General features: G+C 39.2%; 1 protein-coding gene across 1 annotated transcript in view; it reads right to left on the minus strand.

Annotated features, from left to right (window-relative positions):
* The window catches only part of MSN (moesin), a 580,418-nt gene extending 561,860 nt beyond the window's left edge, over positions 1-18,558 (minus strand). Inside the window, exon 1 of the mRNA XM_044057701.1 lies at positions 18,182-18,558. Within this exon, the coding sequence (XP_043913636.1) occupies positions 18,182-18,193 (12 nt within the window). The 5' untranslated portion in view covers positions 18,194-18,558. The remainder of the gene's footprint in view (positions 1-18,181) is intronic.
* Between the last annotated feature and the right edge of the window lie 5,108 nt (positions 18,559-23,666).

Below are 23,666 nucleotides of genomic sequence, written 5' to 3' on the forward strand. Positions count from 1 at the left end.
AATCCAGCAGGTGACATAGGGGTTTATTCACAGTTTATTTAGTTTTTCTATTATGCCCGAGAGGAAAGCTGCATCAAAAGATTTGGCCAGGTTGAGATATATATATATATATATATATATATATAGATATATATATATATAGATATAGATATACTCCAGGTAAATCTATACAACTTAGAAGTACTGCGACTGAATCGCTTATTGTTTTAGTTGAACATACAAAGTTTTCTGAGTTTTTTTTTTGGGGGGGGGGGGGCTCTCACAAACTGGTCTTGGAGCAAGAGAGACATCTTAACTTATATGCAGTAGAGAAACCTTTTCAAAAGGCAACAGGGAATCTGTTGCATCAGAAAAACAGACACTGGTTTGCAAGAACCAGTGGTACTCTGTAGATGGGAGGAGGGGGCAGCAGCCAGTGGATGGAGCAAACCTAACTTCAAGGTGGACTCTTGATTTGTCACCACTTCTCAGGCAGGCCGAGGTACTGTTTAGCAGAGCAGTGTTTTAATTCCAAGCTTCCTGATTTGGTTACAGACAGTATTGAGAAAGCATGAAGCCCTTGCGTACCTTAAGAAATTTGCCAGGCTTCATGTATATGCCCATTTTTCTACATTATTATAACCCAAAACCTACACCTTACCATTTAGGAATCCTTTCCATAACACTGCTACTATTCTAACATAGTCCCAAGTTACTGGTACGATTTTTGACAGATCAGAAAGGAAACTGATTTCATTTTTCAAGTTAGTGATCAAAACTAAACTTAGAACCAATTTTCAAAGTTTGATCAGTGTTTTATCCATTGAGCATCCATGCAGCAGAGAAAGCCTTATGGGGGGATTTTTCCTGTAGATAAAAAGTTTGAGAAGAACTTGTTTATGGCTTAGATAAAAGAGGTCACAGAGATTTACTTAAAGACTCTTAGATTCATAAACAGGAACCAACAACTCCTGCCATGTAATCATTCAGTATGATCTCACTCTCTCTTGGAAGAGCTGCTGCAGATATCTAAATCCCCTTCCAACACGAGAGAGAAAAAAAAACACATTCTGGGTGGATTTACCTTGGCACTCTTTATATAGCATTAATTGTTTCATTAAATCAGACCTGCTCTAGTTAGTAAAGCAGGTTCACTCTGCTCTTAAAGCAACATTCCTATTTGAAATGACAGCAACACTTCTCTGGCTAATATAACAAAAGCTCCCCTCTGGTCTCTCGTACAAACATATATGCCTACTTACCTTATACTTAAAGGAAACACCATTTAGAACAACTCTTGCACACAAATCTAGCTGATACATTCACTGACATTCTGATAAACATCATGCTAGGCTACAATACACACTCATATATACACACCCTTCCACCAAAGGAAATGGCCAAATAGAGAGTTGTAGCATCCCTACAAAAATGCTTGGTGTATTTTTACATTTTAAAAAGTTATTTTCAATTCTTTCAAATACAGATTTATTTACTACAAAGAAACGCATACATATAGAATATAGCTGTAATGTACCCCAAGGGTGTCTTGTCAAAACAGTACACTGTCACTTTAAAAGTTGTGCTGACATCAGGAGATACAGGTCAATCAGCAGCTTAGATTTTTAGCGGCATGTGAGCTGCGCTTGTATGGAAGACAAGGGGATTTTGTCGTTTAGGATTAAGAGATGCATTCAATAGACAAGGTTTTGGCTGCACACGACCACTTTTCTGGGTTAGGGTTACTGTGCTAGGCAAGGCGAGCATTTGTGTGCAATTGTGTATATGTGCAGTGTGTGACAAGTCTTCTTTAATGTTACCATTACTGAAAAGTTTTCTGATAAGGTAGCTTGCAAAGCTGGGGGTAGTAATTTACAGGGATTACAGGGGATCCATAAAATGAGCATTTGTGTGCAATGACATACATAGGTTTTGCATTAACAAGTACAAAAAAAAATGACTTCAGTTCTACTGACTGATAATTTTGCCTGAAAAAACACAACACTGCTGTGTTGCAAGAAACTACAATCCACCCAAAAAACACATGGCTCACAATAGACTGTACAGTACTGCATGGTCTGAAACTTAAAGTCAAGCTGGTAAATAAGACCAGAATCCTATGAAATCCATGAAGAAATCAGAAAAGCAGTTCATGATCCATACAAGAAAGTCCCTCCCCCCAAGCTTTTATGTATGCAAAAATTAAGGTCAACATATTACACATTATTGTACATGTATACATGTCACTTATATGTACTAAAATATATCCTTTGATGTATATGGTTTGTGATATAAAATTCTTGCAGCCAGGATTGCGTCAGTGTGGTTTTCATTTATATAAAAATGATGACCGCTTATGTCATGATGGTTTAATAAAGATGTTTGTTTGAAAAAGGGGGTAGAAATTGAATTTATGTAATATGTTGCTTAGGTTATACAACATACAGCAGTGTGTGAGATAACTTAATAGAGTGATTACCTTTGTATAAAAGTAAGTTTGCTTATGTCAAGTGATAATTCAATAAAGGTGTTTGAATAAACTGTTAAAAGAAAATGTACTGTGTGAAAAAAGTATTTTTTTTTACTCCAATACTGTATAAATTGCTCAATTCTTGCATTCCCTTAATTTCCTCGATTATTCTGCATGTACAGATCCCACAAATTCCATTCTTTTCTAAAACTTGACACCCTCCCTTTTCCAAGGATCTCGCCTCCACTTCCTTTACAATACTCAGTATTTCAGTTGCACTTTTTAGATTTTGATTTCCATTTTCTAGCAATTGTGTTTTAGGAAGCCAAGAGGATTAAACTTAGAAAGGCCTTACGGTATCTGGGCAATTTAGACCTGGCATCCCAACAAAACAAAAAAAAAAAAAAAGATTCCTAGTTACAACCTCTCTCTACCTCAACATTAGAGGACTGAATCTCCTCAATTTCCCCAAAACTGCTCACACCACCAGTGAATCCTTTCTGCAAAATACACTGTTCCCAGCCCTCAGAAAGCAGCAAGCGTACAGCAAATATGTTAACCACCTTCATTTTTTTTAATGAAAGGAAATGCAGTCTTCTCTAAATATTCAGTGGATTCTGAAAGACTGAAAACATGCTATAAAGGTATTAGTCGTTTAACCCAACTTTACACTCTGGCTGTTTTACCACCCCAAAATTTGGTAAACTACAATATCAGGAGGACATTTCAGGCAGCTACAAACCAACTTAAAACCCTTTTTTGAAAAACATTTTGAGCAAGTGCCCAGCTAAAGCCCACAGACTGAAATATGGCAGCACTCAACTATGGACTTTGGAAGAAAGTGCAAGGGACAACTTCAAATGCTATTTCAAGCAGCAGTCCCATTTCATTTTTCTATATCGGCAAACCTGTCCACAACTTCGTGCATCAAGTGCAACCCTCACCCCTCTCCCCTTTATTAAAATCAAGTTGCTGCACCTTGGGGGAAAGGAGGAGGGCATTTCCTCCATGTAGTACCTGCACAACTTCACTTCACATTGGCACCCTACCCACTTCGGCTGGGTCACAGAACTGATTAATGTTCCTCACTAGGGGATTCTCAACGTCATCACACACCACACACATCCACCCTTGGTGAGAGTATGCGTTTAGAGATGTATGGGTGCACCTAAAAATCAAAACTTTGCCATATACATGCTTATGCAACTTTTGCAGACTGGTCAGACAAGAAACCCCACTGGAGAAATGTGTGCAAAGTCTACTTACACTTTGCATGTCTGTCAGGAAAGGATAAATGCTTGACATATGTCAAGATGACAGCATACAACAATGTCCATTTTTTTGTGTCTTTTGGTTTAAGGAATAAGCACAGCAAAAGGTAATGTCAGATTTGCCTTTATTTACTCTCCAAACCTTTAGGATTAAACCCAAAACTCTTGAAAAAGACGTCTGTAATTGGCAAGAGACCTTTTTTGACCTCACCCTCAGAAAAAAATTGAGAGAGGTTGCTGAAAAAACTCAAGTCACAGACTGCAAGAAAGATGAAAGTAAAGACATCTTTGCAGAGTCATTTTTTGCAGCAGTCAGACCAGTCACTCTTGGTCCTTTTGATGTGACCCCTCCAGAGGTCTCACCCAGAATTAAGCAGGCCATACATCAGACTGTTGTAGACGAGAGAACTTTGTCAGATCCCTTATGGAGGTCCAACAATAGTAATTCATGAACTCTACTGTATCTGACTTTGGAATGGGCTCCACTCACCACAGTATTAAAACTAAACCAGCGAGAAAAGACAGAGACCCAGCCTTTGTACCTCTACTCCTAAACACACAACACACAAATGCCCAGAAGATAATATGCACCTCACTTTCACACACACTAACCTCTCTTTGCAGAAAACTTCTCAGACTGGCATAGTTTCACCCATGGCATATGAAAAGGCAAGTCTCCTCTTCTACTTTCAAACCAGCCACCTCTTCCTCAAAGGGCCCTTCTGAAGCAGTTGACAGTAGTACAATTGTGCAAGTTAAACTTACAGTAGCAGATGTTCAAAACAATCACTGCTGCAGCAGCCTTAACCGTATGGGTTATAGCTTGCCATGGAAATAACAGCCTGCCAGCTTCCAAAGCTTCAAGGCACCATCCACATGCCTAAACTGTCAGGCAGCTCAAGCTCAGCTGACTAAAGACTAATTTTAAATTTGCGTTCCAAGCCTTTCAGAGAGTTTTCCAGCCAAGAGAGGTATAGCCCTGAAAGGAAAATGCTGGGGAAAAACATCCACACACTGGCATTAAAACAACAAAAAAGGGGGATGGAGGGAGGAGCTACTACAGCAGTGACAACTCAAACATCTACCATTACAATAAAGCTACTGCAGCAGTAATCAATATGATGAACGCAAGTTAAATTATATGGGCAGACTATCTTGGCTAACTACATTTGGAAGGAGAGTTCAGAAGCTCCTGGAGAATGGAGCTAGCAAAGCTCAATTCAGAACAGGAATTAATGTTTAGCGCTTTGCAAATTTATGTACAGAGGACCAAGAAGAGGATTCTAGAATATTTTTAGAATCCAACCCCTTTCAAAAAAGCCACAGACGAAACCAGGGTCTGAAATAGTTTTGTTATGGCAAGAAAAACAAAAGGTAATAGCTTTAGACAACCATTTGCAACCAAGTGGAAATAGTTTTGACACAGGTTGCCCCTTCTTACCTTCACAAGAAATGAACTGATCAGAAAATCTGAAAAGATTTAGCTCTGTCAAGATAGTATCAGAGCTGTCTGCGGACATCCGAGGGATGGAGTATCCCATCTCCATCATTTTTAGGTTCAGGAAAACAAATGGAGAGCTGGATAGTCTGACAACACTTATACCACTAAGCATAAGAAGAGGATTCATTTTCAAAGACATCCTGTTCATGTGAAAAAGGAAATAAAGTTGCAAAGTTCTTGTAGTGAGTGAACCACGATATCCTTCATGCAGACATCAGAGCCATCAGTAAAACTTGTTTTCCAGGTCAAGAATCTCAAGTCAGCTAGATTAGTTGGTATAAATAGAGCAAGTGTGTTGCTTCTCCAACGCAAAATTAAAATCCAAAGGAGAGGCTCCACTGGATTTCTTTGAGGCCTCTCATCCTACATCCCAAGATGGTTCAGAGTCCAGTGCCTTGATTAGGGAAGGTCATCTCCTTGAAATTAGTGTGCTCGTTTGCCCTGCATGTCCCTTCTCTCCTTTGAAACTGCTCCACAAGCAAGTCTGAAGCGTCTGTACTGAAACTGCTTTGGAGCAGGTATGGAGAAGGGCAGACCTGGATTTAAGGATATTGGCTCTAAACAAAAAATCTGACAAACCCAGCACTGGGATTTGAAAAAAAGGGGGCTGATGTGGAGACTAGAGAGACTCTAGATACCACTGTATCTTTCTCATCTGGAGTGCTGTCAGCAGTACCATGAGAACCATAGATGGCAACCTAAGAGGATGGCTTCTGTTTCCTCAAACCCCTACCCCCAAAAAAACCCGACAGATTTTATAGGGATGCCCCCTACACAAAATTACCTTTATAAAAAAAGCCTGAAGCACACCTTGCTAATTTCGTTAGACTCTGACAGAGCTTCTAAAGGCCTTTTCTCCTTCTATCTACCAAATGACAGACATTACATTTGACAGATTTGGAAGAATCTTCCACTAATACTTACAGCCTTCAACTGCCAGACATAGGACCAAGTGCCTATTTTTACTACTATGCTGCAAACATCCTTATAGGTTCATAGGTGTGTACTAGGCTAATGGCCCTTACAAGCCTAGCCCAAAAAAATTCCCCAGGCACCGTGCAACCCGATAGTTCACAGTGCCCCTTATCCAATACGGCAACTGGAATGATCCCTGGAGTGAACTCTGTTGCCCATCCACTCATCAAGCTTTCTCTTGAAGAGGGCCAGCGAGGTGCTCTGCTTGACATGAATGGGAAGCTTATTCCAGAGTATGGGCAGTCTTGGGAGATGAACCTGTCCCTCCAGCATGTCTTGTTAATTGTGGTAATGAGGTTGCGATCTCTGGAGAGAGACCGTGGCGTGGGGGGATTGGGATTTCTTTAGGTGTAGCATTTCAAGTAGGGCTGGGTCAGACATGGCTTTGTAAGTAGAGCAGAGATCACCTCTAAGTAGACGATAAGAGTGATAACAGCTGTTTCTGGAGTCTGTCCATGTAAGATGCGTTAAGGCCTAGGACCCTTTTTGAGAGGTACCTTTGTGGCCTCTCCAGCTGCTGTAGGTGTCTGGTTAGGTACATGCCAAACGGGGCGTTACATTCGATGAGTGGTCTAATGAGGGACGATTATCTCTTTCTTCCTGGATGCGAAACCTTTTGGTTATAAGATGTGCCACGTAGAAGGACTTTCTGACCACAGTGGCAATGTGGTGGTCCCAGGTGGCAGTCGATCTGGGTGCCCAGATATCTTATGTGCATTCAGCGTTCAGTGGGCTCCTAACGTGTTAACTTATGGGAACTGGGTTTTTTCCAAAAGGGATAATGCTTTTTTTGGCATTAAGCTTCAGTACATGGTTCCGACACCAGTCTTTGGTCTCAGAGAGGCCCATTTGTAGGATGTTGGAATCACTTAGAGATTTGACAACTCCTAGCTTACAGTCATCAGCAAACTTGGTCAGCCAGAGTAGTCGTGTGTTGGCCTGGACTTCTGAGAAGTACATGACAAACAGGAGAGGGCCCAGGACGAAGCCCTGTGGACTCCGCTCGTGAATAGTAGACAGTCTAACTTGGAATCCACAACTTCACTCTGTGGATCGATCCTGCGAGCCAATTTGCAACCCACCTAGTGAAGCAAGTATTGATGCCTAGTTTGGTGAATTTATCAAGGATACCTGAGTGGGGAATGGCATCAAAGGCCTTGGCCAGGTTGAGGTCGGCTGTATACACTGCCTTAACCTCATCCACAGCCTTGGTGACTGCCTCGAAGAAATCAATCAGGTAAAGCAGGCAGGATCTTACCTTGACAAAGCCAAACTGTGTGGGGTCAAGAGTTTGGAGATTGCCTATACCTTTGTTAAGCAGGTCCACAATGATGCGCTCCACAGCTTTGCATAAGAGACTCGCCAGGCTAATGGGGTGATAGTTCCCAGGGTCTTTAGCTCCTTCCCCTTTATGGAGCAGGATGACTGTAGCAGTGCACCATTCGTTAGGGACATAGCCTGAGGTAAGGTTGTGATTGAACAGGGCACACAGATACGGTGCCAGTTAATTTTGTAGCTCATGTAGGATGCAGCCAGGGATATCATCATGTCCCATGGAGGCTATTCTTGGCTTTGGACAATGCAGCTTTTACCTATGCCGCAGAAATTGTGGGTACCAGTTTTTCTTCTGGTATTGTGATAGATTCAGTGCCAACTTTAACCCCCTAACCTGTCAGCCAGTATGTTGGCTATATCTGTTGGCTCGGTATAGGAGTTGCCATTGTGCAATAACTCAGACCAAATCTGTGTATTCCTTCTGAGGTTTTTGATATAGCTATAGAAGGCTTTGTGGTTCTTTTTGGCATCAGCCACAATTCTGCCTTCATAGATAGCTTTAGAGAATTTGAAAAGGGATCTCAGCTTTTTGATAAGGGAGGTTTTCCCCTCTTGTGACTTCATTTTTTTCTGCAACAGTTTCTTCCTTCTGTTGTAGAGTTTACTGATGGCTGGGGAGAGCATCTTAGTTCTATTTGGTATGGCAAGGTCCATGCATGTGTGTACATGCTTGTTATCAAACTCAAACCAAACCCTCTGGTCACTAAGCATTCTATTATGTCTTCTTTTTTGCCCCCATCCCCAAATACTTTTGTTTTTTCCCCCAAAAAAGCCTTTAAGTCATTTAGAGGAAATAAGGTATACCCAGTATCCTCCTTTCAAAAAGAGGCTCCGTGACTACTCATACCTCCCCCCACATTGTTCATTCTTCCCAAAGTGCCATCCATCTCTCCCACAGTCTTCATTTGAGTCAAATAATTTCAGATGTCAGAGTTCTAAAAATAAAACAGAACAGATATAGACATGACTTTCCCTTCCATCCCAAAGCACAAGAATATAAAAACCTGTTCCCAATAGGAAAGCATATGGAGACTATTTCGGCCCTACTGAATCTCTCTTCATCCCAAAATTCAAGATGCTCTTTACAAATTATTTCCTCTTCTGTTGGCAAAAGTCACAAAAAGCACAGCTATTACACAAGATTCTTAGTCTTGGGATTACAACTTAAGTTATCTTTGCCTTTAGTCTTTCCACTGCTCCAGGAGTTTTCAAAGCACCTAACCCCAGTCATTATGTTTTGCAGAATTCAAAAGCATCCATATTGTCCTACATTTGGCAGATGGACTGAGGGAGGTGAAATGAGGCAAAGCCTAGCAGCTCTTCTGTTCACCAATCATTTCAGCACACTGGGTTTCAAATAAAAGGTCTTGTTTAATCCTCTCTCACATTTGTTAAAATCTAGGGTGTCTTCTAGATGCTCATCTACTGCTTAGCCTCCCTCCCAAACTTTCTTTCCAGCTTCACTTCTTGTATCGGAAGCATAAAAATGTATGTCCACACCAAGAGGAGTAGCTCAAATTTCAAGGTTACATCCTAACGGCCCTATTTGCCAGACTGCATATATGAAGAAAACCCAGTGTACCATTAATCAGTCTGGATCAGGCATCTTCACTCCTTATTTTAAAATTCCACTGCTCAAATTCAGGTGGGAGGTTGGCATAACCGTCAAGGTATTTGCCTTGCAAATACAAGGTGCAGGGTTTGATTCTCACTTGGGTAACTGGCTAGGCTTAAAATGGGCCACAGGGCAGTAAACCTAGTATTAATCTAGGAAACCAACTCTCAACTGGCCAATCAGGTCTTCCAAAACCCAGGCTTCCCATTCAGTCCCTGTCCGCCTGTTCAAGTCTTGACAGATGCTTTGGACTTTCCATGGGGCAACCTCGCAAGGTATCAAAGTTCAAGGCATGCATAAGCCTCATTTCATGATCAACCATATAAATCCAGGAGATAATGGCTCTGATAAGAGCTACCAAAGTTCTAAATTAGCTGTGGACCACTGGACTAGTCAGTCCTAAACAGACAGCACAGTGATGTGGCATACAAGCTAACAAGGAGAACCAAAGACTCTCCCCAATGCAAACTAGCAATACAGAACCTCACTCAGCAAGCCACTTATATTCTGTCAGAGAAAAGCAGCAGCAAACATTGAGCAGATACAGAATAGACCCTCACAAGTGGATGCTACACCCAGTGGTCTTCACAGATGTATAATCTCCTGATCAACTCCCAATTACATCCATTTGCCTCCTATCAGACAACCGAACCAGTCCTATTCTTCACCTTGCATAAAAGGTCAGGATAATAGATGCCTTTCTTTCCCATAGTCAGAAACATTACCCTAAGCCACTCCCCCTTTCCTCTGATATCTCAAGTTATTCTTGGCATCAAAACAGACTTGCAAGAGATGCTTCTAGTAACTCTTATCCTGGGCAACATTCCTTTCTCACATACCTGGCCAGGAGCAACTACCAAAAGCCTTTTTTACAGAAAAAAAAAAAAAAAAAAGACTTTGCAAATAGAGGAAAGCTCTTGTTAGTTCAAAAGAGAAGAGACCAAGCTCTAACCCAAGCAGGGGCTCCACTGGTTCTTCAGTACCTCTGATTTACTCAAAACTCAGGCCTAGCATACACTTCTATAAAATTAGACCTTTCACCTGTTTGTGCTGTTCTACCCTTTGACTCCTAAATCCTTACTAAATTTGTGAAAGGACTGGGTTTTTATTTATAAAAAAAAAAAAAAAAAAAAAAGAATTCAGGACATAGAAAATAAGTGATGCCTTCTTGGGATCTTAATTTTGTAAGATAAGATAGCTATCGCACCTTTTTAACCTGCAGCCAGTTCTTAAATTTCTCAAAAAGTAAGAGTAAAAAACAAAACAAAGTATCTAAACTACAGGCCCCAATGTCTATGCAGCCTTTTCTAAGTTATCTACAAGGACAGGCGAGTTTTGGAACCAATCCTTCCCTTACACCCAAGGTTAAGAGTTTACTTTAAAAAACAGGTCATTCATCATCCTGTGATCTACCCTGAAAAAGTGAATAAAGAATCCAGCATATTTTACCTGGACAGGACTAAAGACTGCTAAGAAATCAAACCAATTTATTTAGATACTCAACGTCCTTTTTTCCCACCAAAAAAAAAAAAGCCATTTCAATATAGTGGTTTTAGGCAATCCAAGTTTGTTACTCTTGCCATGGTACAATTCTCCTCCTAAGAAAGGAGAGGCTCACAACTACAGCTATAGCCACGTCGGAGGCTTTTTGGAAAGGGGTGAACTCAAGTTTATCATTATGTCAGGTTACTAGACAGTCTCCAGAGCAAAAGTAGGCTTTTACAAGTGCCATACTACAATGACTTCTAAACTCAATCCTATCTCCATCCAAACATTTTTATAAGCTATAGCAATCATACCATATAGTTACAGCTACTGCAATAAAGAACTCACTGCAGCAGTTATCTGATCATCTGCATCAGTACCCTCCATGATACAAGGATTTCTACCAAGCTGGTCTAAAACTGTTATAGAACTTCACAATCCCCTTTTTTGCAATAAAGAGGCAATTTTTAGCATGCCCAATCATCCCTGTTATGCCAGCATGCACTCATACTAAGGGCAGGCATAATGTGTGCGAGAATAAAGCCTAAAGTTCTGCAGACTGGCTAAATGTACGTTCCTTAGCAGGATGTGTGCCCATACAGCTACAAGTACCACAACAGTGATCTAGCTGAACATCTACCATGATAAGCTGTTGAAACAACTGTACCAGCTTGTTGCCAATACCTCCAGACATCTGGACAGTCTTCCAGCACACACAACTTTGTTTTTCATCTACACATTCATTCCATCCATAATCCTATTCCCCTATTTTCACACATTGGGTCAGGCTATCACATGAACAGCAAATCTACAGCCAATGCTCCCACCTCTGGGTGCCTAACCCTGCCATTACTATCCTTTCCGTATAGCAGACACCCTCACACCTGCAGCAATGTCCACCCACCACCCACGTCTTTGGAAAGTGGGAGAAAACTGCAGCACCTGGAGAAGACTCCCGACAGAAGGCACCTCAGTCTCTACTCGAACCATAGAACCTCTTGCGATAAAGTGGCAATGCGACCCCACTGCACTAATATCTTAACTATACTAAACAGATTTCAATTCATTTAATTCACATTCCAGTCCCCCCCCCCCCCTTTACCAGTTTTCAGATGCAAAATGGGAGGCTGGCATAATGGTTAAGGTGTTTACCTTACAGACACAAGGTGCAGCGTTTGATTCTCACATGGGGCAATTGGCTAGGCTTAAAATGGCCCACAAGGGCACTTAGCCTAGTACTAATCTATGAACCTATAAATGAAAAAGAAACAAGATCTTGATACATAAAATGATGGAACCATGCATGTATTGCTATAAGCTGTTTTCATAAGGGAAATATTAAAAACACCAAGATATGCATCTTCCACCCAATCTACAAAAACCTTAATGTCATTTTTATGCAAAAGTGCATTATTGAGTTAAAACAAGTATACACCAATATTTAAAATAAGAACAGTAAGAACGAACCCAATACCTTTGGGTAAGCGTGATAGGATAAGGGAAAAAAATTACCAAGAATGGCAGTCATCATGCAACAGGTTAATTTACAGTGCACTCCTGTTATGACAGCAGTAGGACATTCTTTTTAGTTAAGCATTTAAGAGTCACACAGACCAAGTAAAATACCACCATACAGCTTATCCAAAGTTATTTGAAAGTTTAACAAGTACTGCCAACACCTATAAAGGACCTAGAAGACACCCCCACACACAAATGCAGTAGTCAGGTCATTTCACAGGTGTATAAACTTGTGACTGGAAAATATAAAAACCCAAGAAAGTTGGTCTTCTTAAACACTTTCCACTTACAATGGATTACAAAAATAAAAGTCAGTATTGCACCTCTTCCTCCCAAACAAAATGGAGAAAGTATAAAACAAAGGCAGTCACAAGGACTCGAAAATTTTAAATAGAACTACATGCTGTTCTCCAGCAAGATCCAGATTTCACCCTCTTAGTGCACACCACCAGAAAATATCTGCAACACTACACAAGATTTACTTACCAGAACTCTTGTCACTGGTGAGATTAATGCTCGTCATCTCTATACAATTACTCAAGTTAAACGGCCCAAGACAGAAATCCACAAAATATAAAATCCACCTCAAAAAAAAGTTCAACTTTAAAAAAAAAAACACAGACTGGGAACAAACTCATAACATTACAAATCAAGTTTACTCAAATGACATGAGCATCTTTAGACATGCACAATGTCATGTCCATTTTATTGCCAGACATGCGCACAACTTTGTTCGACTGGCAAGCAAAGCAATCAGACACCATGTCTTACATGACAGCTCAGTTACGTAAAACTACTGCCCACAATTAACGTGCGTGTTGAAGACTGATGCGTATACACAGAGGCAAGTAAGGCACATTATGGAGGAACAGTAAAGTAGCATGGCATGTAACACGACAGAAACGCCAAACACCTTACAGTTTGTCATCCAAAACTAAATGGAAAGTGAATTGCTGATACCGCCGCTTCACCCCTTTTTACCGGGCCTTGCAAAACATCCATATAGGATATTCTCCTCAAAACTAACTTCATTGCATTTCACATACTCCATAGAGAAAGGCTTACTTACAATGAGAACCTCTACGAAAGTGCCTTTAAAACTAGTCTCTGTAGGGCAACCCCCCCCCCCCCATCATTAACCATGAAAATTACACTGCCAATACAACTGGAAGATTAAAGCATGCTAGGAAAAACTAACCTACAATGATTCCACCTAAACAAAGTTCCAGGCAGGAGGGGTAAGAAAAAAATTCAGAACATGCTTCAGGAGGAGAGAGACTGGGGATAAGACACATGGGTACAATGTCTGCAGGAAAATACTTGGGCACACACTGAACAGTGTCCCTTTAACTGGAAAAAACAAAGTTTAATGGTTTCTTTGTAATCTTTAAAGGGAACTGGGAAAGCCTAAGCAAATGTAAAGTAATGCACAAATATAAGCCACACAAAACAGTCTGGAACAAAACAGACTTAACCAACCAGTACAAACTCAAATAAGCCTTGCAAGACAACACACAGAAGGGCATTTTAATGCCGGTCAACTCATACCCTCTCCACTGTTCAGACTTTTGGATCATATTTCTGGTCTGCTCCCCATGAAATATGTAGCATTCTGACAAATCATTGGGATAATCTGTGAATCGAAGTCACTAACTAAATGACATACATTTGAGTTTCAGACGTCAATCCTTCAGATGTTAAAACAAACCCTGTGACGAGCAATATTTAAAACATGAGCCTATTTTTGGCCCTTCGTTTCCTCATTTTAGTTGGGCTTTATCCAGACTTCTTGCACTAAGGTTAAGAGGTATGGGTCAACTTAATTTCTCCAGCCAAGAGCACATTCAGTAACTCATTCCAGACCTTTGTATATAGTCCAGTCAAATGAGAAGACAGAGTACTTGAACACTGGAAAAAATGCAAAAGCTGAAAATGGTGGGATAAGAAAATAATTTGAAGTCAAAAGTGTAATAATGGCAGCAACTAAAGGCAAGTATACAATGGAAACTTCACTGATTTTAGAAGGACAAAAACTATTTTCAAAACAGGAAAGAAGCCATGAGAGCAGACAGACTTGCTGAACAGCATGCTTAGCTGACCATCACCATGGAGAAGTGTTCATAAACAGAAAGAGTTCTAGTATTGGTCATGGATGAGAAGATGACTGGGAAAATATGGAGGAGCAGAAGAACAATGATCCAAAGCAAAAAAGACCCATCACACAGGTATCAGATTAACTTGAGTAACTGAAAGGCATAATTTACTCCCAAAGGCTGGGATAATTCCACCAAATTGGTGATAAGCACTGCTAGTAACTTTATATAAGAGAGGGTCAAAAAGAAATGGACATGATAGTAAAGTCAATTACACTCAGAATTAGAAGTATAAATCCTGCCATAGAAATTACATTCACTTACACTTGTTAGAGCACTTGTTAGAGGAGGGGAAAGGATAACAGCAACTCTGAATGCAAAGCGATATCAGAAAGAAAACACGAGTGAAATGTGGGAGGGGTGATACTAGCAGTTAAATCAAGTGTCTGTTCTGGAGACAACAATATTATTTATGGTGGATATCACAGACAGAACTGAGAATTTGCTAATTACTCCAAGACTATGGCAGTGAAGAACTGTCTTGAAATCAGTTCAAGAAAAAATCTCATGAGGCTAAACAGAAAAGGACAGCTGTATTCTAAAACTGGTGTGTCCAAAGTTTATGCAATACATTACAAATTGGGTAAATGCAATTTATTCATTCTCTACTTTGGTTTAGAATTGGTGAAGGGGAAAATGTGAGCACCACAGAAAAGGAAAAAGGCTCAAAGCTCATCACGTGTACTGCATCAAGACAAAAACACTGATCAATACATGGTTCTGCTAGAGGTACATCTGAGAGTGTTCAGTTCTGGCAAAAATTGGATAAGGGTTATGAAGTCTATAAAGGGAAGTAAAAAATCAACTGTCAACAATATTTATGCTCAGAAATATGTTGGCCCCAAAAGAGCACTGGAATCAAACTTCAAAGGATAAAGAATGTTGGGGAAGGGGGAGTAAACATTCTCTGTTTAAGTGATAACTATGACCAAGAACCATACAATACTAAAAACGTGAAAATGCCTCCTACAGAAGTATCCCTTTATAGTGGAAGGTCATGAAAACTGACCAGACTGCTCATAAGACTACGTCCCAAAAGTTTGAACCTCGTGGATTGACAGCAAAAGGCTATTTCAAACATACATACTACAGAAAGCCCACTTCCGTGTTTACTCATGGACTTATAATTTTAGTGCTGGTGGCTCAAAACACTAAACAGTTAATACACAGAACAGGCATAGCCTGTCTCCTTAATTAAAGCATGTTAGGAAAACTGTCACACCCACATGGCATTCACAATATCAATATGTGGTGAAAGATAGGACGCACATAAAACTCAAAACTGTCCAAAAATCGGTTATAATGTAACATCTCAACTTGTAGAAAATGCAATAACTGTAGTCCTAGACTAGAAGAGGCGGCCCACTCACGAAACTTCACCTCCACACTTTGTTACTTCAAGGTCACAACACTACAATGCAAGTTACTACATTTTGAAGAAACAGGCCTCACTCTAATGGTTCCTTATTGTCTAATTACCTCACAAACTATCTGTTGAGCCAGTTCTCGGGCATTAACCTCCAAAGACTATGGTGCAGCAAATGACAGGCAAACTAAAGTGTCAAAAAGGAGGCAATCACTCGTACAGGAAAAAAAAAAAAATCAGTCACAAGAAAAACTCTTAAAATGTTCAACTGTCAAACAGATCTCCAGCAGTAAAGCTCAAGAAAAATCCTAGCATAAAGGAAAATATATTTTAGATTCAATATACAAACATATGACAGGAGGATCATTCACTGAAAGAAAAAGGCTACATTTTTTTAATATTTATGTATACTTAAAAGTTTTGTTAAGATGAAGGAATGACATGGAATTAGGGGAACCCTGAGTATCTGCAGTCTGAACAGACTTGTACAGAACAGAAATGATAATTATGAGAGTCTAACAAAGATAAAAATGTAAAAAAAGAAGTACTTAAAAAGATGCCTAAAATAAGGTAGTAAGTTCAGAGACCAGAGAATCCAGGTTCTGAACAGCACAAATATGGCATTGTTAAAAGAAACGTTCAATGTGGCACATCTGCACATGCTAATTTCAAATAGGGTTACATGTTCACAAGATTTTCATACTTTTGGGAGTAGATCACTGAAATAAAAATGGTAACCTTAGAACTGCTATGCCTGCATGTGTACTTTAGACAGCTGTCAAACACCATTCACACAGTGTGCAGTTTAACACAAATCACTGAGAATATGAGGTAGCAAGCTACATACCACAGTACTGGGTCAGTTGTCTCAAACTCTAGAGTTGTGTAACTGCGCAACTCTCAACCAGATAAAACTACAAAACTGCCAAGTCACCAGAGTTACATATGCCAGGCATAAAACCACACAAATCAGCAAATTCTAAAGGACTTTGAAAAAATAACCTCCTGCCATGGTGTTAGTGTATAAAAAAAAAAAGTGTTCTTATAGCCAGGAAGTGAGAAACCAGCCTTTGGGGGGGTAAGTCTGAAGGCAAAGCAACAGGTCACCAAAATTATTACTAGAAACCTTTCCTTTTCAAAGCTTTCCGCTGGATCAAGGGCAGAGTGGGCACCGAGGATCATAATCAGCTACACATAAGGGGTCAGAGGACAGAAAGAAAAAAAAAACAAGGAGGTAGAAGTTGGAACTGTCACACTACTTCAGCTAAGGAAGAAGCTTATTAAAGACCTACACAACATGATGATGCTATGGTGGGGCCGTCCTTTGAGCCAAAAACGAACACCTCCACTTCAGTCCCTTTCTATAGGAGGGTCCTTGACATCGGAAACTAGAAGTTGCAAAACGTTCATTTTTAATATTATAAGTTACCCAAAACTACAGTCAACAAAAATGCCCCGTGCAACTCTCTAGCAATCCCCTCGTTAGCAAACCTACAAGAGAAATGCTGAACCGAGCATTAAATGTCCCACCCTATTCCACCGTTTTCTAAGATGCGCAGCTCATGATTAGAAGCATTTAAGGAAACAGAGCCGAAAGAGATTATACAAATTTATTCGTTTTACTTAACTTCCAAATGAACCCACGCAAAACCATAAACGATAAAAGGCGTGGCATGCGTGGTTTTACAGACTATTTTACCAAAAGCTGAGAGGCTAGATGCAGAGTCGGGGTCCACAGGACATTGATAAGCCCCTCTAGTGCAAGACTTCAACTGATGTAATAAAGGCAAACAAATACTAATTGGCAAGAAATCTCGTGACAAATAATGGCAGAGTAACGTCAAATACACAACGTTCAGCCCGCCACACCCAAATAGCCAGCTTTGGCTATAAAGCTTCTATCATAACTCAAGCTGTCGCAACTGAAGTTTCCGTATGAAATATGAAAACGTGGCTATTCCTTGGAAATTATGACACTATCCACAGCATGCGAGTGTGTGTGGGTGGGGGGCCTGACAGTAAACGGCTACGACACAGGACTTCGCTTCACGTGTCTACAGTTTTCTCGAGTGACTTTGTACCCACTCTAAAGCAATTGAATACACAACATGTAACCAAGAAGCTAACTAAAATATACAACCTTCCACTGAAGCTATAACGGAAGTTCCCCAGTATAACCGCACCCCAAAGTCTCCTCCCTATTTCAGTAGCATAAATTCAAATTTTCGTACATTTTACCCAAGAAAATTAATAAAACAGTTATAAATACAATGAACTCAACTATACAAGTCAAAGGCAAACATTAAAAGATAACGGGCTTCTGTACCGTTAAGTTTCATAAAACCGCGAAAAGCTGTTGAAATAAAAAAAAAAAAGTACAGAACTTGTAAAGTTTTGGTGTGTGTATTTTTCGGAAGAAGATACATTTAAAGCTACATTCAACAATAAAATACATCAAAGTTTAGTACTCTAAACTTGGTGACTTAAAATTTACCGTAAGAAAGAGTCCTTACCGTTTTGGGCATCTTTTCTTTGCGTTGAGCTCAAGTGCGATAAGTATCTACTTGAATTTCGTTACTGTTTTTTTTTTCTTATTTCTTAGCTTGTAGTACAGATTAAAGCCTTCTGCCCATAAACTTAATACGAATGAGTCCAAAAACTATTGTTCCACACACACAAAAAAGTTATCTTCAGGCTCTAAAGGCTTCAATTCCTTTCCGTTAACTCTACCAAAAGGAAGTTTTATCACAGTGGTGAAACAGACAACGCGCCTGAATGACTCTGCCTCTATGGGTCGCTTTCTGTTTCCTGCTAACGGAACTTGAAAAAACTGCATAAAACACACCCAGGCAAAAATAAAGACATTTGTATTGAGCTTGCAAAAGACCGCCTCTGTCTGAGAGTGAGAATGAACGGGGGAGGGGGCAACGGGAAGCCGAGTCAGCAGCTATTTTTTTCCTTTTGCCTTTTCTTTAGTCCTCATTCAACAAGAATTTATGAAAAAGTGCGACGGAGCAAAGAGTGAATATTTGGAAGTGCTTTTTGAAAATCAAAGAAGTCCCTACTAAACCGTTATTTTGATGTGCATTTCACAAGTACATTTGTGGATTTTTTTCTGTAAGTACGTAGGACTACACCACCACCACCTACTGTCCCATACGTAACCAGCTGGGATGCTACTGCAAAACTAAACCTTTACACATCACACCTTCTGATAGTGGCTAAATAAGCTCAAAGTTAACAACATTTAATAGCGTGATTCCCACAGTGCATTAACATTTTTAGCAACATATCACATCATAAAATACAAATACCAGTCTATCTTTAAACTAGCTTTATTAAAATTTGCTGCACTTGTTAAAACACATATGTCATCTTTATTTACACTTAACTAACACGCGTTTACAGATGAGAACCCGCTAACAAGGAATAAAATGGTTAAAATACCGCAGATAAAACATGAGTGTCAGGTCTTAACTGCATTGATTAAGCTTTGTTGCTAGGTAATAACAGATTGCTTAGTAACCATAAGAACTATACGTGTATGTAGTTATGACATTCATTCATTCATTTTCTTTGTGCGTTGGGATATATTGCACTACCAGCAACAGTAAGTTTACTTACTATGAGAGTAAATTCATAGCAGTGCTTTAGCAAATATCATTTTCCCCTTCACTAGCTAGGTAGAAGGGTGTTAAGAATTAACTGCTCCCATAATGCAGACGAAAGCAAAGATGTTAATTTCTTACATAAAGCTGGGAGTGCAAAATAACCATACCTTTAACAGTTGTTGATTTTCAACCATTAAAAAAACATCTCCCATTCACCATATAAGGGATAAAAGATGAAAGTAGGATTTATCTAAACAATTATGGATTCCAGTAGTTCCTAGGAAATATAAATTAAACTGAGTGCTAATTCAAAGAGGTAATTTTAATTATTACCAAACAACCATTCATGAAAACAATAACTGTATGTGCTTAAGACCATGCAGTTATTTGTTAATCTTTATTATTTACCTTCTGTTCTTTTAAAGTATATATGATTGTTTCGTGTAGTTAGTTTGACAAACTGCATCTATTATGCTCTGTGTACCTCTGTACCAACAGAAAATCTTTGTAGCTTAGAGTTCTACTAAACTGTATTATTCACTTCAATGTCTTAGCTATTGCTAGTTGTGCTGATTTTCTGTGTATTATTGTGGAGCTTTTCTCCCCGGGCCTCTGCTGAAAAAGGGCTCTAGCTCAGTCAGACTATCCGGGTCAACAAATGTCAAATAAATAAACTAATAAAAACAATAAGATAGTATGTGGATTCAGTGCATCCAAAAGTTGATTGTCTTACTTTAAAAATAAATTATTTTAGTTTGGTTTATCTGTAGAATTTGGCAGTTCCTGCTCCATTATCTACAATAAATTAACTGGTTTCATGATATGGCTGAAAGCTATTGTTTTCATGATATGCACAGTAGGTGGCACAGACATGCAGAAGGTAACGTGGCACTATTTCTTTAAGTAATTGCCACATTTACAGTATTTAAATCACCAGCTAGTAAGTCATGTGGCCTGGTTTTCTGTGCGATTTTGTATAGTCTGAATAGTAAAAGTTGACAAGGTGTTACCACAATGCCTCATTGCAATTTTATTTGTTTCATTTTACACAAACCTAAATGTTACATGGTGCCAAATTGAAGTAGCACAATTTTTGTTTTTGAGACATGGTGCAACCTCCAAGAAATCTCTCTCCAGAGCACTTTGTCCAAAAACTGGCAAATACAGACCCAGAAGTTTAATTTATTCTTGACTGCAATAGTAATAGCTGACAAGCCTGAGAAGGTACAAGTTTGCTATGTTTCTACGTGTCACAGTACAAGAGATGTATTTAATTCAAATGGTCAAATTAAGAAAGACAGCACAGTAGTAATGAGACAGAAGTTTCATAAATACTGTAATTACTATGAAGCAAAAAATCTGTCCTATGTTCATTATTTGTTCTTCAGAACAGCAGAAGTTTCTTCAAGATATAGATGTAAATGTTACTAAATTAAAGAACTGAAACAAAGTTGGTGATTTATATGATTCTTTTGTAAAAGACACAATTGAGGTTGGTAGTTGTAGTAATAAAATAAAATACAGATTGTTACAAGAAGCAGTTAATGTAACCAAAACAGTAAATGTATGCAGATAAAAAGAAATTATATCAATTCAAATGAAACTGCTAATAGAAAGGTTAGAAATGAGTGGAACTACAAGCAAAACCAGAGAAGAAAAATGGCAAACTAGTTTGAAAAGGTGGCAAAGACATCATAAAAGGCATGAAAAGTGAACTGTTGAGAAGTTGTGAATGTGGTATAGATATAATCACAATACAAGGAAATGTCCAGCAGTACTTCATTTATGTAAAGCTGTGTCAAAGAAATAATTTCCGCTAAAATGCAATAATCAGTTTTGCAACCAGAAAGACTGCACATACTGGAAGACAGCCATGGCAAGGATTTATTTGTAAGCAAACGTGAATGCTGAAAAGGTGCATAGTATTCAAGAATGTGGCACAGATAACTCAGTGAAGCATGAGCAGGTTGCAAGTTGCTTGTGTATTTAGGCCATAATGTTTTGCCACTGAGTTAGAAACCAAGTACTTGTAAATGTAAGAATAAGCAAAAGAAATACAGGATTCAGTTCTACATAGTCAAAACAGAAGGAATGCCTTCAGGTTTGGGTAATATAACTTGCCAGAAGTTTGAAATGATGAAAAGTGTTGAAAGTTTACAAATACATAGTGATGATCTGCTTCATAAATATGATTTATTTACTGGTCTGTGGAAACAACTTATTAAAATACCAGATATAAAGAAGAAGAAAATAAATGAATAAAAACAAAAATCATTTAAACTGTCAGTTCATCTTGGATAAAGCACGTAATGGTGGTAACTACCATGAAAGGTGGGTGCCATGTGTTCATCATATAAAGATAGGTTGTACCATTATATCAGTTATGCATGCTTGAAGACATTTTTCCAGTGACACTGAAAGGTAAAACTGAAAGGGAACTGCAAAGAATGGAGGGTATGTGCATGATTAAGAAATAGACTAAGCCTACTTATTATGTCAATAGCACAGTTACTGTGGTTAAAACTGACAACATTTACATATTTATCAAGCCACAGGACATAGACAAAGCTAAAAGGTGAAGCACTATCCACTTCATACAATTGAAGAAGTTGTTAAGGCATTCCAATTAAAAAGTATTTCTATATACTTGGTAAAATATCAGTTTTGGCAAATAAGCTAAATGAGGAAGGTTCTACTCTTTGTATTTCTAGTACACCTTGAAGCGGGTACAGATTCCTCAAACTTCTATTTGGTGTTTTGTCAGCATCTGAAGAGTCTGAGAGAGCTGTTACCCAGATGGCTTAAGAGTCTGAAGATGTTAACATTACTGATGATATCCTAGTTTGTGAAACCAAAGAAAAACACAAGAGACAAATTCAGTCACAGAATAAAATGGGAATGTATACTCTCAAGCAGAACAAGAGTAAATAGGGTCTATATTAGATCATCGAAATGGCAGAATTTCACATGATCTAATATTAAACCCAATATCGTGAATGCTGAAAACAGCGAAGCTGCACAAAACCAAATTCTTTCCTAGGGAAAGAATTCGGTTGGTCGTTGTTGTGGCTTTGCTGTTTTCAGCGATGCGGTGGAAAGTTACGGGTTGGGTTAAGGTAAGTGTGTGATTGTGCGGATGTTCGGGGTGGGCACAGGTTGGGTAAGTGTGCGACAGTGAGAATTTGTGGTTAGGGGCAGGTTAAGTGAGTTAGGGTTAGGGCGCAGGTGAGGTGAGTGTGCGATAGTGGGAATTTGGGGTTAGGGGCGGGTTAAGTGAGTTAGGGTTAGGGCGCGGGTGAGGAGAGTGTGCAATAGTGACGGACCTTAGGGTTAGGGTCTGGGTTAAGGTAAGTGGATAGATAGTGTATGTGCAGTGTAGTGAAGGGTTAGATGTAACTTTTAAATGTATGCCTGTGGATTGCTGCTTTTTAGTGTGTGTGTGTGTGTGTGTGTGTGTGTGTGTGTGTGTGTTTTTCGGAACAGTGAATTTTTTCCCTGGGAAAAAATTTGCTGTTTTGAGGTTTCGATATTGTTAGGGTTTTGGTTTTGCAGTTTGACTTTACGGCATTCGATAATGAGCCATTTCGATGATCTGATATAGACCCAGTAAATATAGAAATATAGTTGTAGATCTGAGATGTGTGGATCACATGTTAACTTTAGAAGGCTTAAACAGATGATGAAATGTTCAAAAACTGTGGGACAATTCCTCCAACGGTGTGTAAGCAAAGGCATATGAGATTTCTAAGCATGTTGCAGTATCTTTTGAATTCTACTCTGAATCTTCTGAAATTTGTGTGCATCATTAAGGGAATTACTGGAAGAGTATGTGGCATGGTATTATAGTGAAATGTAAGTAAAATGTTTTGAATTGCTTAAACAGTTACAAGAAAACCTACAGTGAAATTTTCTGCTGTGAAAAAGTCAATTATATTATAAGTTGATGTCTTTCAAAATGACACTGGTGCAGAGGTTTTGCAAGCTAAAGCAGGTGCATGTGAGTCAAGAGCGTTTCATGACAGTCAAAATATGCTCAAATAGAAAGGGAACTGCTTGTAATTGTGTACGGCTGTGAGAAATTTCATCAACATTGTAATGCTGATCCCCACATTAGAGTCTTACAATAACCTATCACTGGGCATCCATACATGTGATAGAAAGCGGCTATGATTCTGTGGTCTACTCCACTGTTCACAAATAGGTCTTATGTCCCCCAAAGGGATGACCTCTCAAGTCACCCCACTGCCACTCAGCAAGTTATAGTAGAAAAGATGTACATAAATCTGATTCACTAATCAATTCAGCAAATGCAACCTGGCCTCAAGACATGTAGGGAATAAATACTGGTGTCCTAGGTATGGACTTCCAACATCCTTATCCAGATTAG

Source organism: Protopterus annectens, chromosome 15.part0 (assembly GCF_019279795.1).
Source record: "Protopterus annectens isolate FY-2018-M chromosome 15.part0, PAN1.0, whole genome shotgun sequence".
Lineage (NCBI taxonomy): Eukaryota > Metazoa > Chordata > Ceratodontiformes > Protopteridae > Protopterus > Protopterus annectens.